Here is a 15,006-nt window from a genome sequence, read left to right on the forward strand (position 1 = left end):
AGATGTCCCTCTAAAACAACCAGAATGAGAACCCTTCACAGATGGAAGCAGCTTCATGGAAAATGGAATCAGACACACTGGATATGCGGTAACCACAGCCAAGGTACACAGTAGAAGACGACAGATTAGCACGTCTGCTGGAAGCACAGAAGAACCCAGAAGGATGGTATGTAACTGCACAAGGGCAAATAGTGGCACCCCTTTGATAATGAGAGAAATTTTACAAATAAAACATAATGAGTGTTACTGGGGTGCAGAAGCATTGGTAACATTGATAAAACAACACCTGATCTCTTCACAGATGCAAACAATGGCAAAATCAATAATGTCAAAATGTGAGACCTGTTTAAAGAACAATGCGGTGGTTAGACAACAGGCACAGTGAGGAAAAAATCAGATAGGAATAGAACCAGGAAATTATTGGCAGGTAGATTTTGCGGAACTACCCAGAGCTCGGGGGTACAAGTATCTGTTAGTAGGGGTTGACACATTTTCTGGATGGCCAGAAGCCCTTCCCTGTCGCATCAGTCAAGCAAAGGAAACAGTTAAGTGGTTGCTGCAGGAGATAATTTCTAGATTTGGGGTGCTCCTAGGGATATCATCAGACAGAGGTTCACATTTTATAGCTACAGTGGTACAGGAAGTAAGCTTACTGGGAATATCTTGGGACTTCCACACACCATATGAGTCTTCTAACCCTAATCCAAATGTACGTATCATGATGTGTATAATTATGTTCCGTCTCTCGGGAGAGCTTTAGCTCGGCTCCAAAGTGTCCTCATATGAAATTGGCCACTGACTCTCGAGAATCCAGTCCATGATATCGAAACCAGGAGATGAGGTGTACACCAGGGCCTGGAAGGAAGAACCATTGAAAGAGAGGTGGACTGGCCCTGATCAGGTACTGCTAACCACCTTTACAGCAGTCAAAGTGGCTAGAGTGGAACCCTGGATACACTACACTCGAGTGAAGAAGGTCCTTTGAGGAGTTCAGTCATGGGCTGTGCAAGATGTGGGACCAACAAAGCTGAGGATAAAACGTCTGTAACTGTTTTTAATGGTACCAGTAACTATGCTCATGCTTATATTGTGGTTAATGTTAATTCTATGGATTCTAATGTCACCAGTAGGGAATGCTGTTGCTTTGGGATATGGAATGCAACAAGGTTGATCAACCGCTCTTCATTCTAGGATGAAGAGAGAAGTGCAAACAGAGATACAGTAATAGAAGCTCCTAATACAATTCGGGCTGAAAATGTGATGATTGGATTGGTCAAAGACTTTGCCAAAATGCAAAATACCAGTAGAATAACAGCCTGTGTGCTGATACCAATGGCAGCAGGGGACCCAATAAGTTGGGGAATCCTGACATCAAAACTACCTGATATAAAAGGGAACAAAACAGTTAGATGTAAACAAGTGCCAGAGTCAAGGATTGTGGTTAAAGAATACTGGAAGATAACAGAAAAAGCTTATATGAAAACCTTGAGGAAAAAGGACTGTAATTCAAGTCATGGACAGGTGGGAAAACTTGTAGAATGGTGGGTTAAGGATGAAGACCTTGCAAAGTGGGAATGCTGGTTACCACACTATCAAAAGGTTAAAGAGAATGCTACAGAGAGCACTGTTGTGTGGAGGTGTGAAGAAAAAGAATGGAAAGGCTTAGAGCCCTGGGACAGTGCATGGTCTGTGAGTATACTCCAGAAATTCCAATATATGGCAGACACTCCCTGGTGCATTAAATGGAAAGGCCCCAAGAATGACACAGACCCAGCAGTAACAAATACTGAAACTAGCAGTAGAAGGGAAGCAAATAAAGTAGATTGGTGGGCATGCAATAAAATTTATGACTGCACTTTTGATGACCTGGAGATAAAACAGTGGTCACCATTGGCAGTAGCCTTACGAATTGGTTGTGATTGCAGAGGGATCAGACATAAGCAAGGTAAGACAGAATCTAAGATTGTAGTGGGATGTAGCAGGAGTACAATCCAGAGTCCGGAGCAATTTGTATGGGCAACAAGTGATGGTACAAGGATGACACACCTGCCGGTGGATGGGGAAGTAAAAGAAATTACCATGGGTCTCCCCAGGTAGTTCCCATTTGGAAAAAGTCCCCATTTAATGGGAGCCATGAGCTCCTGCAAATCAGAACAAAACGGGATGTCCCAGATAGTGAGGATCAAGAGGATACCTGGCAGGAACCCTCTAGTGGAGTAAAGCTCATGTGGGCCCTGGAGTCTTTGTTTGGTCCTGTTGCAAACTATCAAAATAGGGAAATGCTATATAGGCTCGCAGGTCAGGTAGATAGACTAGCCAGAGAACTCAATATGCAATTACAAGCCACTACCAAAATGACCCTACAAAATCAATTGGCTCTGGACATGCTACTTTTAAAAGAGCATGGAGTATATGGATGTTTAAAAGGACAAATTGACCACTGCTGCGTCCACATCCCAAATGTAACTGCAGATGTAGAGTATGATATTAGTCAAATAAAACATATAGAACATGAGGTACAAGAGGAGCAAAAGGATTTAGCTACTACTTGGTTAGACAAAATCTTTAAAAATTTAGGATGGAATATGAGTTCATGGGAAAAATCTATCCTTGAGAATTTGGTAATTTTACTAATCATATTTCTAGTGATTTGGTTAGCTTTTAGAATCCTGAAGAGAGAAATACAGAAAAGGACATCCTGGAACAGAACGATAATGAAGACACTGACACGAGACAAGACCCCACATCCAGCACCTGCAATCCATAACAACTTCCACCATGGGGCCCACGTCAACCACGGAACACAGCAAATGTCCAACAGCAGCTCCATCAGCCACTTCCTCCTGCTGGCATTGGCAGACACAAGGCAGCTGCAGCTCCTGCACTTCTGCCTCTTCCTGAGCATCTCCCTGGTTGCACTCCTGGGCAACGGCCTCGTCATCAGTGCCATAGCCTGTGACCACCACCTGCACAGCCCCATGTTCTTCTTCCTGCTCAACCTGGCCCTCAGTGACCTGGGCTCCATCTGCACCACTGTCCCCAAAGCCATGCACAATTCCCTCTGGGACACCAGGACCATCTCCTATGCAGGATGTGCTGCTAGGGTCTTTTTTTGTGTGTTCTGTGCTATTAGAATTTTGTCTCCTGACCATCATGTGCTACAATCACTACATGTCCATCTGCAAACCCCTGCACTACGGGACTCTCCTGGGCAGCAGAGCTTGTGCCCACATGGCAGCAGCTGCCTGGGCCAGTGCCTTTCTCAATGCTCTGCTACTCACAGCCAATACATTTTCCCTGTCCCTGTGCCAGGGCAAAGCCCTTGGCCAGTTCTTCTGTGAAGTGCCACACATCCTCAAGCTCTCCTGCTCAAATTCCTACTTCAAGGAATTTGGGCTCATTTTGTTTTCCCTCTGTTTAGGACTCTGTTGTTTTGTGTTCATTGTTTTCTCCTATGTGCAGATCTTCAGGGCCGTGCTAGGATCCCTTCTGAGCAGGGACGGCACAAAGCCTTTTCTACCTGCCTCCCTCACCTGGCCGTAGCCTCCCTGCTCCTCAGCACTGTCATGTTTGCTCACCTGAAGTCCTCCTTCATCTCCTCCCCATCCCTTGATCTGTCCCTGTCAGTTCTGTACTCAGTGATTCCTCCAGCTCTGAACCCCCTCATCTACAACCTGGGGAACCAGGGATTCAAGAGTGCCTTGGGGAAACTGTTCAAATACATTCTACTAGAGATTATAAAGGGGCTCCCATTTTGTTTCAGAAAATGCCATGGCTAAGATTTTTCCATACGTGTTTGTTTTTTTTTTATAGTGTTTTGCATGTTTGTTTTGTATTTTTTTTTGTTTGTTTGTTTTATACATGTGATATTATTATTCTTAGGTTTTTCCTTATTTTTTCTTGACTCAACAACCTCACATCCACATTGGTTTGGGTTTCTTGGTCACATACTTTCAGGAAAGAAACCAGGATGTAAACATTTCTCTCACTCTCATCTCTTCATGCCTTCTCTAGAGCTGGGCAAGAAGCCCCATAATTCAGGAGAGGTTCAGGAGGAAATGTCCATCTGCCTCATGGAGGCACCCAGGGGCTGCCTTGATGGTCCCTCTGCCACTTGTGTAGTGGGGCTGCTGCTACCCTGGAGCACTGGCCAAGGCCAGCAGGACATGGGGATGGCAGTGCTGGGCTCCCCTCTCCCCCACAGAGTCCCCTTGTCCCCTGAGTGCTGTGTGAGCCCCAAGCTGTCCTGTCCCCTGGCACAGCCCTGGTGTCCCTGCAGTGCCATCACCATGGCTGCAGCAGGAAGGGGCCATGGGAACCCCGTGCCAGGGTTGGGCTCTGGGCAAGAACCCCACAACCAAAGGGTCTCACTGCAGGGCAGGACCAGGGGCTGGACACCCCTTCCAGAGCTGGGAGCCGGAACACACCCAGGTGAGGAAATTCTGTGTAGGGCCAGTGTGTTATCTGCTCCACGAGGGTTCACCACACTCTGAGGGCTTACCTGCAACCTCTCAGAAATTGCTTATTAATAATTTGAGAGACAGCTCATCAGAGGTGTTTTGAAAAGTAAAAGTTTTTAATTAAAGTGAAAATAACAAATGATACAAAACAAAAGCAAAAGCTGTGAACAGATGCAGGGAAGCCCCCTTACACCTGGCTAAGACACCCCAAAAAGCACCTCTATGCTCTTTCTTATGTACTTAATGTTTTAGGAGGATTTTTTGGCTTGTTGCCTAAAAGAAACCAGCTACAGTCTTTGTGAAACATCCCAAAGATCCAGCCAGTGCTCCTGTGCTGGCACTGGGCCAATTGCAGTAAAGGAAACACAGAAGTTTCTGGTGATTTTTACTAAAAAGTTCTGAGATGGAAGTGCAACCTTTTTCCTTAGTTGGAAACGTTTGGTTGGGTGTGGGGATACAACATCCAGGGAGCTTCTCCCTCAGAAGAGCTTCTGCTCCTCTGGCATTCTGGATGGAAACAGGGGGACAGGCTCAGAGTCCCAGGGGAATCTGTTGGGACCAAGGGCTGGACCAAGAGCTCCCTCCTTGGTTGCACATGCCCAATGTGTCCAATTAGCCACAAAAATTTGAAAACTTAAATCAAATTATCCCCAGAGGCTTGGCCTGTTAAGGTGTTCTGAATATTAATGAGCCCTGGGGCACTGAATTCTTGAACTGAAGAGCTGAAGGCTGAACAAGCCTCTGGAGAAGTCAAATCCAGCAGCAGCCTCCAAGTGTCTGAGGATGTCACAGCCCCCACTGAGGCCATCCCTGCCCAGAGACCGTGGGGGAACGGGCAGACAAGGAGAGCATCCCTGGGGCTGGGAAAGCAGAGCTCAGAGGCACCAGCGGGTCCAGGTAGGAAATGGAGTGTGCAGTGTGGCTGTGAAAGCCCTGCCTGGGCTGTGCCAAGCAGGACAGACAAGCCCTGACTCCTGGTGGGGGACGCCAGATAGTGATGGTGCTAAAGGCCATCTTGCCTCTGCTATATTGCAGCTGTGTTAATTACCAAAGAGTGGGAACAGCCCTGCCCTCAAAGCTATGGGTGTGATAAACCAGTGAGTTAGCAGGTAGAGGGTCAGTCAGAGTATGCTGGTCCTGCTGTGAGGAGGATGTGACTGGAGGTCATATGAGGGGCAAACAGGGTGAGGTGGCTGTGCTAGGGACAGGAGAAACTAGCCAGAACTGCAGAAGGAAGAGAGAAGAAGGAGAGAAAGAGCCAGAGCTGTTTGGAGCTGCCCATGGGAGGCTCCACAGAAAAGGTATGAAAGACTTGTAGATAAAAAGGTGCCGATGCTGGAAGCCTTCTGAAGTTTTACCAAAGCACTCTGAGTGCAGTGGCTGTTTCAACTACAACACTGACTTACATCCCTCAAACAGCTCGCTTAAGGAGACATTTAAAATGAATTATAATTATTTGTGTACTCTGAGTTAGATGCACAGGAGAAATACCTGCAAGAGATTATCAAGAATACAAAACAACAAAACAGACTTTACTGGCACGGTTAGAAAATCAGAGAAACTTTGACAAAAGATTTAATATGACATTCAATCAACAAAAAACACTTCTCAAAGCATTAATTTGGCCCATGCAACTTTGCAAACTCTAAGCCTGTTCATTTTTAAGTTACTCAAAATTTGCAGGAAGAGAGAATTAGAAGAGGAAGACACAGAAAGAAAGACAAGTAAGATATAGGGAATCACACACAGAACTAGCAACTTCTGGATTCCAGTGGTGTTTAGATAGAAATTCCAAGAGGAGGTGAGCTCAAGATGTGAGCTTGCCTTGTGGTCAGCCTTAAATACCCCTTGGTCTTCCTGGGCTCTTCCCCTAGGTGGGACTTTGGGTCACCTGGTCACTCAGGAGCTGGGCTGGAGGGCTGCAGAGGTGGGTGTGGAGCATTGCCTTTGGTGTGCCAGGGCTTGGCAGACACTGCTGGGCTGGGATAGAGGCTCTGGGGAGATTGGGGTTACAGGGCCAAGTTAATGCTTTGAGAAGTGCTGTGGTTCAGGGCAAGGGAAGGCTGGACCTGCCCCTTCCTCCCCCTCCCACATGAAATGTTTCCAGCCAACAACCTCCTCCAGCCTCTCACAAGAGGCAGTGTTAGAGGTGGAATCCCAGTTCTTGCCATGGGCACCTGGACAAGAAGGACAGTTCTTTTCCATAGGAAGGAAAGTACAGAGCCCCAGGGTTTGGAAGGCAGCTGAGAGACTCATTAGGCCAAGGTCAGCCAGACTTGTCAGTAATGGCCGACTTTGTTTGGGAGTAGTCTTTGGATATAGGGAATTTTGGAGGTGGAATTCCAGTCTCAGCCATGGGCGCCTGGAGAAGCAGGACACTTCTTTCCCATCATAAGGAAAGCATGGAGCCTTCGCCAGACTTATGGGGACAGATGGGAAGTGACCCTTGTGAAACCATTGCCAGACAGATTGTCCTGATGATATTCCCATAGGAACTATCCCTGGATATAAGGAAATTTGGGGGGAAAATCAGAATCCTGGCCATGGCTGGTGCATTTGTCAGCATTGCCAAGGGCTGGCACAGGAGGGGGAGATTTCCCCCTTGAGAGAGGCTCATTTTCCAGTTTTTGCATTCAAGCAGCTCCAGATCCCTCAGCTTTGGTTGCACAGCAGCTGAAAATGCAAGTGCAGGAGCTCTGTTTGTGCCCAGCCACAGCAGGTGACAGACAGCAAAGACAGGGCCCTGGCAGTGACATTTGCAGAGAGTGCCTTCAGCAAATGCTGAGGCTGGAACTCTGTGCAGAAGATGCCCGGGCATCTCTACAGGGAGGCAAAAGGAACAAAGATTCAGTTCTGGCCTCCCTAGGGAGCACCCAAATGGTTCCTTTTCAGGGCAAGGTTCCATTGCCAGCTGGTTCTCCGACCCCCAGAGGAGATCCCAGGGGGCCAAGGAACTGAGAGCGGGGAGTGTGCAGGAGCTGGGGACAGTGAGAGAGCCCAGGCTCTGGATTTGTTTCTTGTACAACTTCCTGTGTGTCTAAATCATTCCTTGCATGGTTCTGCCTTGGGGAAGGGGAACCTCCTTGGTGGCACCTTGGGCTTGGCACACACTTGAGGAGATTGTCTGTTTTCAATGGGGAAACTCAGGAGTTTTAGATTGCTAAAATAAAAGAAGAAAACCCCTCTTTGCCTGAGTGCACCCAGTTCTCCCAGCAAAGCAGGTCCCAGGTGAGTAAGGAGAGACAGGATGGGGTTGGGGAATGTGGAGCAGGGTTGTCCACACTGGGTCAGACCTCAAGCCACAGCTTCTCTGACCTGGCCAGACCTGCCTGCTTAGGAGAGTCCGTGGGTCAATATCAGTCACTGAATGCTGCAATCATCTCTGCTCTAAAGAGAAAAATACACCCTTGAAAATAGGAATGTGGGTTTCCTAGAAGCTCTTTGAAAATTTTCTCCATAACTCTAGGAAAAAAGATTTCCTAATGAATTGATACAGACCAGAGGAAAATCAAGGCAGAGCTGAGACATGAATTTCAAAGGAAGTAAGGATTTTAGAAAAGTTAATGTTTTAGCTAAAGATAAGCTTTGCCAGAATCAGTCAAAGTAGATAGATAGATAAGCTGTGCTGGAAATAATTAGAAGTTAATGGTTATTTGAAAGGAACTGGATCTAGGATAACAATCCTGGATCTAAAAAATGAATTGCGTGTCATTTTTGTGTTTATTTAGCTGTGTTTATAATGAGAAACAGAAGAAACCGATAAATAGATTTAAGAACACAGACAATTGTAAATCCTCTAGCATCCAGAAACCCATTGAATAGACATGGAGTAAGGAAACAGGCGTTCTACCAGTTATCATTTGTCTTGATATCCACTGAAAAGGTTGAAAGTTTGGAATGAGGAAGAGTCTCTTTACTTCCTTTTTTTTACGACCCCTCCCCATAAAAAGGACCACTGACCAATTCAAAGAACAAACTAGACATGCTTAATAGCTTTTTAGCTAATTATAATATGAAGCAGAAAATGGGAGATGTTAGCACTATGAATATGTATTAGTATTTTGGATATTCAACACTTGTGAAAATAAACAGGTTTTGTAACTTTGCAGTGCATTTTAGGGAGTGATCCCACATAACTGCCTGGTGTCGCAATAAACATAAACTTTCTAACTCTAAATTGTTAGAGAGTCTTTTGTCCATCACAGTTGGGTATCAATAGTAGATCAATATCCATATTTTAATAAGTCAGCAGTGGCACAGGAAACACACAGCTGATGGGAACAAATTCTCTGGCTGACTTCAGAGGCCATGACAAAGCTGAGTGGTTTCCACCCTGTCCCCCAGCCCCTCCTGGCCCCAGGGCCTGATGGCCTTTGTGCTCACTCAGGTTCATCTCTCCACACCAACACCATTGTTGTGGTTTGAAAGCAAAATGAGTGAGAGGCTCCAAGTCAGAGATATAATTTAATAAGAAGAAAGGTAAAAAGGTAAAAACAAAATAAAATAAATGCAATAACACAAAGGATTACTGACAAGGTCAGAATACAACCTGAACAGGATGGTGGAAGCAGTCCAGGTGAAGTGCTCTTCCTGAAGCAGTGATCCTGTAGAAAGGTCTGGGAGCTCTGGTCCTCTGGGAATCCAGTGGGTAAGTGCTACCTGCACTGTCCCACATACCAGCTTATATCCAGGTGAGAATGCTTGGCTCCTCCCCCTGGGCAGAGCATCTCACAATAGCATGAGAAGTGTGAAATGGGTCCTTGATGGCCCATTAACAGAGATAACCCCTGGAGGAAGTTACCTGTGACTCATGGGCCATTAGCAGAAGACACTCCAAAGGCCATTAGCAGAAAAGGCAGTGGGCTTTGAAAACACTAGCCCACCTGGTTTCAACAGTTCATGAAGATGGTGATAGAATAAATACTTTGTGTACATCCTACACTGCAACCCAGGACAACCATGGGGGTGCTCAGGCCTGCTCTGAGCAGTGCAAACAGGGGCTCCTGAGCCAGTGCTGCCGTGTCTGTGCCTGCAAGGATGTGGCAGGTGTGTGAGCTGGGGGAGAGGACAGGGCTGCAGAGGGGGGATGTTGTTGGCAGGTGCATGAGGACGCTCTGGGATGCTGTCCTGGGGTGTCCAGCACAGTGGGGATGGATCAGCCCCCTGCTCTGCTGCTCCTTCCCTGTTGGAGTCCAGGGCATCCCTCTGGGTGCCCTGGAAAGTCACAGATCTCGGTAGAGAGTCCTGGGACCCGAAAAAGTGGGTCTGGGATCTGTGCAGGGGTTTTGCCTGGCACAGAGCCCAGGAAGACACAGTCTTTGATTTTGGTCCATGTGAAAACATCCAACAGAGAGAAGAATTGCAAGTCACAAATGTGTGACAGAGAGTAGTGTAGTTATCACTGTGCAGAAGATTTTGTAGTTTTGGGATTTTTAGAATGTAGATGCAAAGGGACAAGATGGAGTTTTTAGGGTGGTGCCCTGGGTTCTTCTTCTCCCTTGGCATCCATCTTCTGTAGTGACGTGGGCACAAAGTAGTTTCAGTGGATTGGATCAAAGTAGACATGACCCTATTAGTATAGGTGATAGACATTGGCACAGAATTGTAAATAATGGGTACGTAGTTATCTGTATAAGAGGAAGTGACCTCCCATCATGGAGAGGAGTCACCTCGTGTCTGAGCTGCTGTGAACATCTTGGCCGGACACTGAAAATTGTAAGATAAGAACTAAGAAACAACGCGAGAAACCAAGAAAACCAAGACCTTGAGACTCTCTTCATTCTTGCGCCGCACCGAGCTCAGCACAAACACCGAGACACAGAGTCAGACAGCAGATCCTAAATCCTTCAGAGGTCAAGAGGGAAAATCACTCCCTTGGACCCACATGAACCACCAGCCTTGGAATCTCTGGTGAGAAACAACCAACTAAACCCAAGACTTCCCGTCTCCCCCAGGGACCTTGCAGAGCCCCAGCCATGCTGTTTGCCCCCAGCCTGCCCACAGCCACCTTGGAGCTGCTCACAGGGCTTTTCTCTGCTGAGCATTGGCCTGGGCATGTTCTTGAGAGAGCCTGGGCAAGGAGCCTGGAGCCCCCAGGCCCTGCCCTGAGGCATCAGCACTGCCCCAGCAGTGCCCATGGCCTGTCCCTGCTGCAGCCCCGGCACTGCCACCCCCAGCCCTGTGCCCAGCCCCGAGATCCCTCAGGCCCTACAGCAACACCAGGGCCAGGAGGGCAGCGGGGCAGGGCCACAGGAGCAGCACTGGCAACACCAAGGGCTGCTGCTCCTGGGCACAGCTGCTGTGCCAGCGCTGATCTGTCCCCAGCTCTGCACACAGACATTGCTGCTGCAGCTCCAGAGAAGGGAACAAAAGGGAGATCTCTGCAGAAAACTTGGCTGGGAGATCCTGTAGTTCCTTTAAAGCCACCAAGAGTGCAGCCCCTCATTGAAACAGTCTGTGCCACAGGGAAGGTGGAGAAACAAAATGAGAAATGGGACAATGACATTTCTTTGTGGACAATATTATAAAAGTAAAACAAAGGAAAAGAACGTCCAAACCTCCAAAATGAAACCAACAAAAGTATCAAAGAAGACTTTTATTACAAGCGATTTTCAGAAATTGGCCAGCAGTTCCTTAATCCATCCAGTCATCAGTGTCCACACTGCAGCCTTGAGCTCCTGGTTCCTCAGGCTGTAGATGAGGGGGTTAAGGGCTGGAGGCACCACTGAGTACAAAACTGACAGGGCCAGATCCAAGGATGGGGAGGAGATGGAGGGGGGCTTCAGGTACGCAAATGTGCCAGTGATTGTGAACAAAGAAACCACAGCCAGGTGAGGGAGGCAGGTAGAAAAGGCTTTGTGCCGTCCCTGCTCAGAGGGGATCCTCAGCACGGCCCTGAAGATCTGCACATAGGAGAAAACAATGAACACAAAACAACCAAGTCCTAAAAAGGCACTAAAAGTAAGGAGCCCAAGTTCCCTAAGATAGGATTTGGAGCAGGAGAGCTTGAGGATGTGTGGCACTTCACAGAAGAACTGGCCAAGGGCTTTGCCTTGGCACAGGGGCAGGGAAAATGTATTGGCTGTGAGTAGCAGAGCATTGAGAAAGGCACTGGCCCAGGCAGCTGCTGCCATGTGGGCACAAGCTCTGCTGCCCAGGAGGGTCCCATAGTGCAGGGGTTTGCAGATGGACATGTAGCAGTCGTAGCACATGATGGTCAGGAGATAAAACTCTGCAGAGATGAAGAACAGAAAGAAAAAGGCCTGTGCAGCACATCCTGCATAGGAGATGGTCCTGGTGTCCCAGAGGGAATTGTACATGGCTTTGGGGACAGTGGTGCAGATGGAGCCCAGGTCGCTGAGGGCCAGGTTGAGCAGGAAGAAGAACATGGGGCTGTGCAGGTGGTGGTCACAGGCTATGGCACTGACGACGAGGCTGTTGCCCAGGAGGGCAGCCAGGGAGATGCTCAGGAAGAGGCAGAAGTGCAGGAGCTGCAGCTGCCTTGTGTCTGCCAATGCCAGCAGGAGGAAGTGGCTGATGGAGGTGCTGTTGGACAGACATGTTGAGCCTCTCGCCACGGGGTCCTGTTGAAGGAGAACACAGTGACAAGTCAGGGGAGAGTCATTGCTCATTTGCTGAGCAATGCCCAAGCCCTTTCTCCCAGCCCTGCCCCTGCTGCTCTGTGCCACCCAGTTTTCCATTTCTTAGATCCCTTCCTTCAGCCCAGTGCCTGGAGCTCTGCTGGGATCTGGCCCCATGGCTGTGATGAGCAAGGGCTCTGCCCATGGACACAGAGGGGTCAGCTCTGCTCTGCAGCACTGGGGTCATGGGAATGGGCACAGGGGTCAGCCCTGGGGCTGGACTTCATCAGCCCAAACTGCTCCTGAGGCAGAGGAGCTTGGGAGCCTCTCCTGTCCTAGGGCTAAGGAACAGTGATGGCCAAAGGGAGTTTGAGAGGGTTTCCTGCTGTGCCCAGGGAAATCAGAGTCAACTGTGCAAGGCAAGAGCATTGGCTGTAACTCAGTGAAGGATGGGGGGAGCTGCTCTGTTGCTCCATCAGTCCCCAGCTGCCCTTTCTGAGATCGAAGGCTGTCACTGTGTTCCCCTGAAAATCAGCCTGACACAGCTGACAGCAGAGGGACCCACACCAGAGCAAATTGGCTCAGCCTTTCTCAGTCTCAGCCCCACTCCTGGCCAAGGACACTCCTGTCCCCCATTGTCCCCTGGAGGCAGCTCAGTGCTTGGATGACATCCCCAGGACACACCAAGGGTCCTGTCCATGGCACTGGTGGAGGAGAGTCAGCTCATTCCCAGGCTCCAGCCTGCCCTGCCCAGAGCTTCCTGGGACACCCCATGTGCAGTTTCTTGGCACGTGGATCTGTAAAAAGAGTAATCACGGAATAGTTCGGTTTGGAAGGGACTTTCAATATCCCAGCACAGCTTGGTGGCACTTTCCCCCCACTGCCTGCCCAGGGCTCTGCTGCCTGGAGCTGTCTCTGCCTGCAGCTGCTTCCCTGTGCCCAGGGCTGGGCCCTGCCAGTGCTGCCAGAGCCCAGCCCAGCCCTGGGGGCTCAGCTCTCCCCTGCACAGCCCTCCCAGCTCAGGCACTGCCCAGAGGCAGCTCTGGCTCTGCAGGCTCTGATGGCAACCTCAGAGCAACCATGAGGAGGCTGGAAAAGTGACACTGATCCTGCGGGCAAGGGACCTTCTGCTCATTTCTGTCACTGCCTGGTTTAGTAAGGTCTGAGAGAAAATTTTTCATTTTTCTAACCTGGAAGTGAAAGTTGAATATCTATGTGCAATTTCCCATCCAGGCAATCCAGAGCAATAGATTAACAAAGAAGGATTTCCCTTTTATGCAGCCTCTGCCTTGCTGTGCTCCCTGTATAATTTACTCGGAAATGTTCTGGAGTTAAATGTCATGCTGGGAGCAGTCCTGAACAATGCACCATCCTCACCTCACAAGGACAACACTTCCACGCCTAACCAGCTGTCTCCTTCCACCCAGATCTTGTCCCCCAGTGCTGTGAGCAGCTCCCAGGGCTGGCTGAGAGCTGTCCCTAGCAGGCAACAGAGTCCCTGCCCCAGCACAGCACCCTGGGCTGCAGGACCCTGCTCTGCAGGGCAGCCCTGGGCACTCCTCGCTGCTCTGCATGAGAGAGAATCAGAGAATGTACTCACAGAGTCTGTAGGCATTGGGATGTTCCACTCCAGGGCTGGGAGTGGTTCTCCCCAGTCATTCTCAGCCCCTTCCCAGCCCTGAGTGATTGAAGCTCTCTGTGCAGTGCCTGGGGTGGCTGCAGGCAGTGCCCCAGCCCTGCTGGACTGGGACAAGAGCTGCTCATCAAGAGAAATGTGTTTCTAAGCTCTTCTTGGTCTCCAGGAGCTGCGTCTGTGCCAGGAGCCTGGCCCAGCTCAGCAGCACAGACACAGCACAAGGACTTGAATGACACTCTTGGGGCTTGGTGATGAGGCCCTGAACATCAGTCCCCGAGCGGGAGCTGAAGAAACCTCTCAAGAATTCAAAGTCACAATCCAACTCCAAAGTTTCTTGAAGTTTTAATGGGTCCCACTGAGGGACCTGACAGAAACAACAGATAAAGTGTCCCCAGGCCTCAGCCAGAGCAGAGAACTGGAGGCAGTGGTGACAGGTGGGACAAAGAGAAGCCAAGTCTTGGTGCCCTGGGGCACAGCACCCTGTGTGCCACCAAGGGATGTGAGGAGACACCTTGTCCTGAGGCTCAGGGGCCTCCTGGCACAGCCCCAGCAAGGCTGGGCACTGTCAGCCCCTTGTCCTGCCCTCAGCATCCCCCTCACATCCCAGTGGCCTCAAAGGATCAGCTGGAAGGAGTCCCATGGGAGCCTTGGTCAGGAATGGCCCTGGGGGGCTCCTTAATGCTCCCAGGGACTGCAGGTTTTTCAAAGGACTTTGGGTTTGGCTTTTGCCTTGGAGTCTCTGAGAGGTTTCTGCAATCATGGCCTCCAATTATCTGCTTTAATTAGTCCCTTGAGAGACTTTGTCAGTAATGACAGTCAGTGGGGCTCATTGTTGCTTCAAAGTACTTCAGTTACTTTAAGGTATTTGGTGTTTCCCCTTTAAAACTGACTCTATGAGAGGTTTGAACAATCATGGCCCCAATTATCTGCTTTAACAAGTCCCTTGAGATTCTTACCCAGTAACAACACTCAGTGGGGCTTATTAATACTTCAGGGTAGTCAAAGTTTATTCAAGAACTTTTTTTTGACACTGAGTCTGAGAGGTTTGTGCAATCATGGCCAGGGTTATCTCCTTTAATGAGTCCCTTGAGATTCTTAGCCACTAACAACACTCAGTGGGGCACATTAATGCTTCAAGTTACTCAGGGTAATTTAAGTACTTCTTTTTGCCACTGAGTCTTTGACAGGTTTGTGCAATCATGTCCTCCAATTATCTGCTTTAATGAGTCCCTTGAGAGCTTTGTATTTACACTCAGTGGGGCTCATTAATATTTTGAGATACTCATGGTGTTAAAGGTATTTCGGGTTTTCCTTCCCACACTGAGTCTCT

At 48.9% G+C, this 15,006-nt stretch overlaps 1 protein-coding gene and 1 pseudogene across 2 annotated transcripts; one reads left to right on the plus strand and one right to left on the minus strand.

Moving 5' to 3' along the window:
* The first annotated feature begins 2,810 nt into the window (after positions 1-2,810).
* On the plus strand, positions 2,811-4,108 carry LOC310923488 (olfactory receptor 14A16-like; annotated as a pseudogene). Its single transcript has one exon. The product of its transcript is annotated as an olfactory receptor 14A16-like (transcript).
* Positions 4,109-11,071: 6,963 nt separating this feature from the next.
* On the minus strand, positions 11,072-12,007 carry LOC310923486 (olfactory receptor 14J1-like; the record flags this gene model as incomplete). Its single annotated transcript, XM_083885471.1, has 1 exon — positions 11,072-12,007. The coding sequence occupies exon 1, from the start codon at positions 11,846-11,848 to the stop codon at positions 11,072-11,074; it is 777 nt and encodes a 258-aa protein (XP_083741597.1). The 5' UTR covers positions 11,849-12,007.
* Between the last annotated feature and the right edge of the window lie 2,999 nt (positions 12,008-15,006).

Source organism: Zosterops lateralis, assembly GCF_965231275.1.
Source record: "Zosterops lateralis genome assembly, contig: HAP1_HAP1_SCAFFOLD_68, whole genome shotgun sequence".
NCBI classification, from domain to species: Eukaryota; Metazoa; Chordata; class Aves; order Passeriformes; family Zosteropidae; genus Zosterops; species Zosterops lateralis.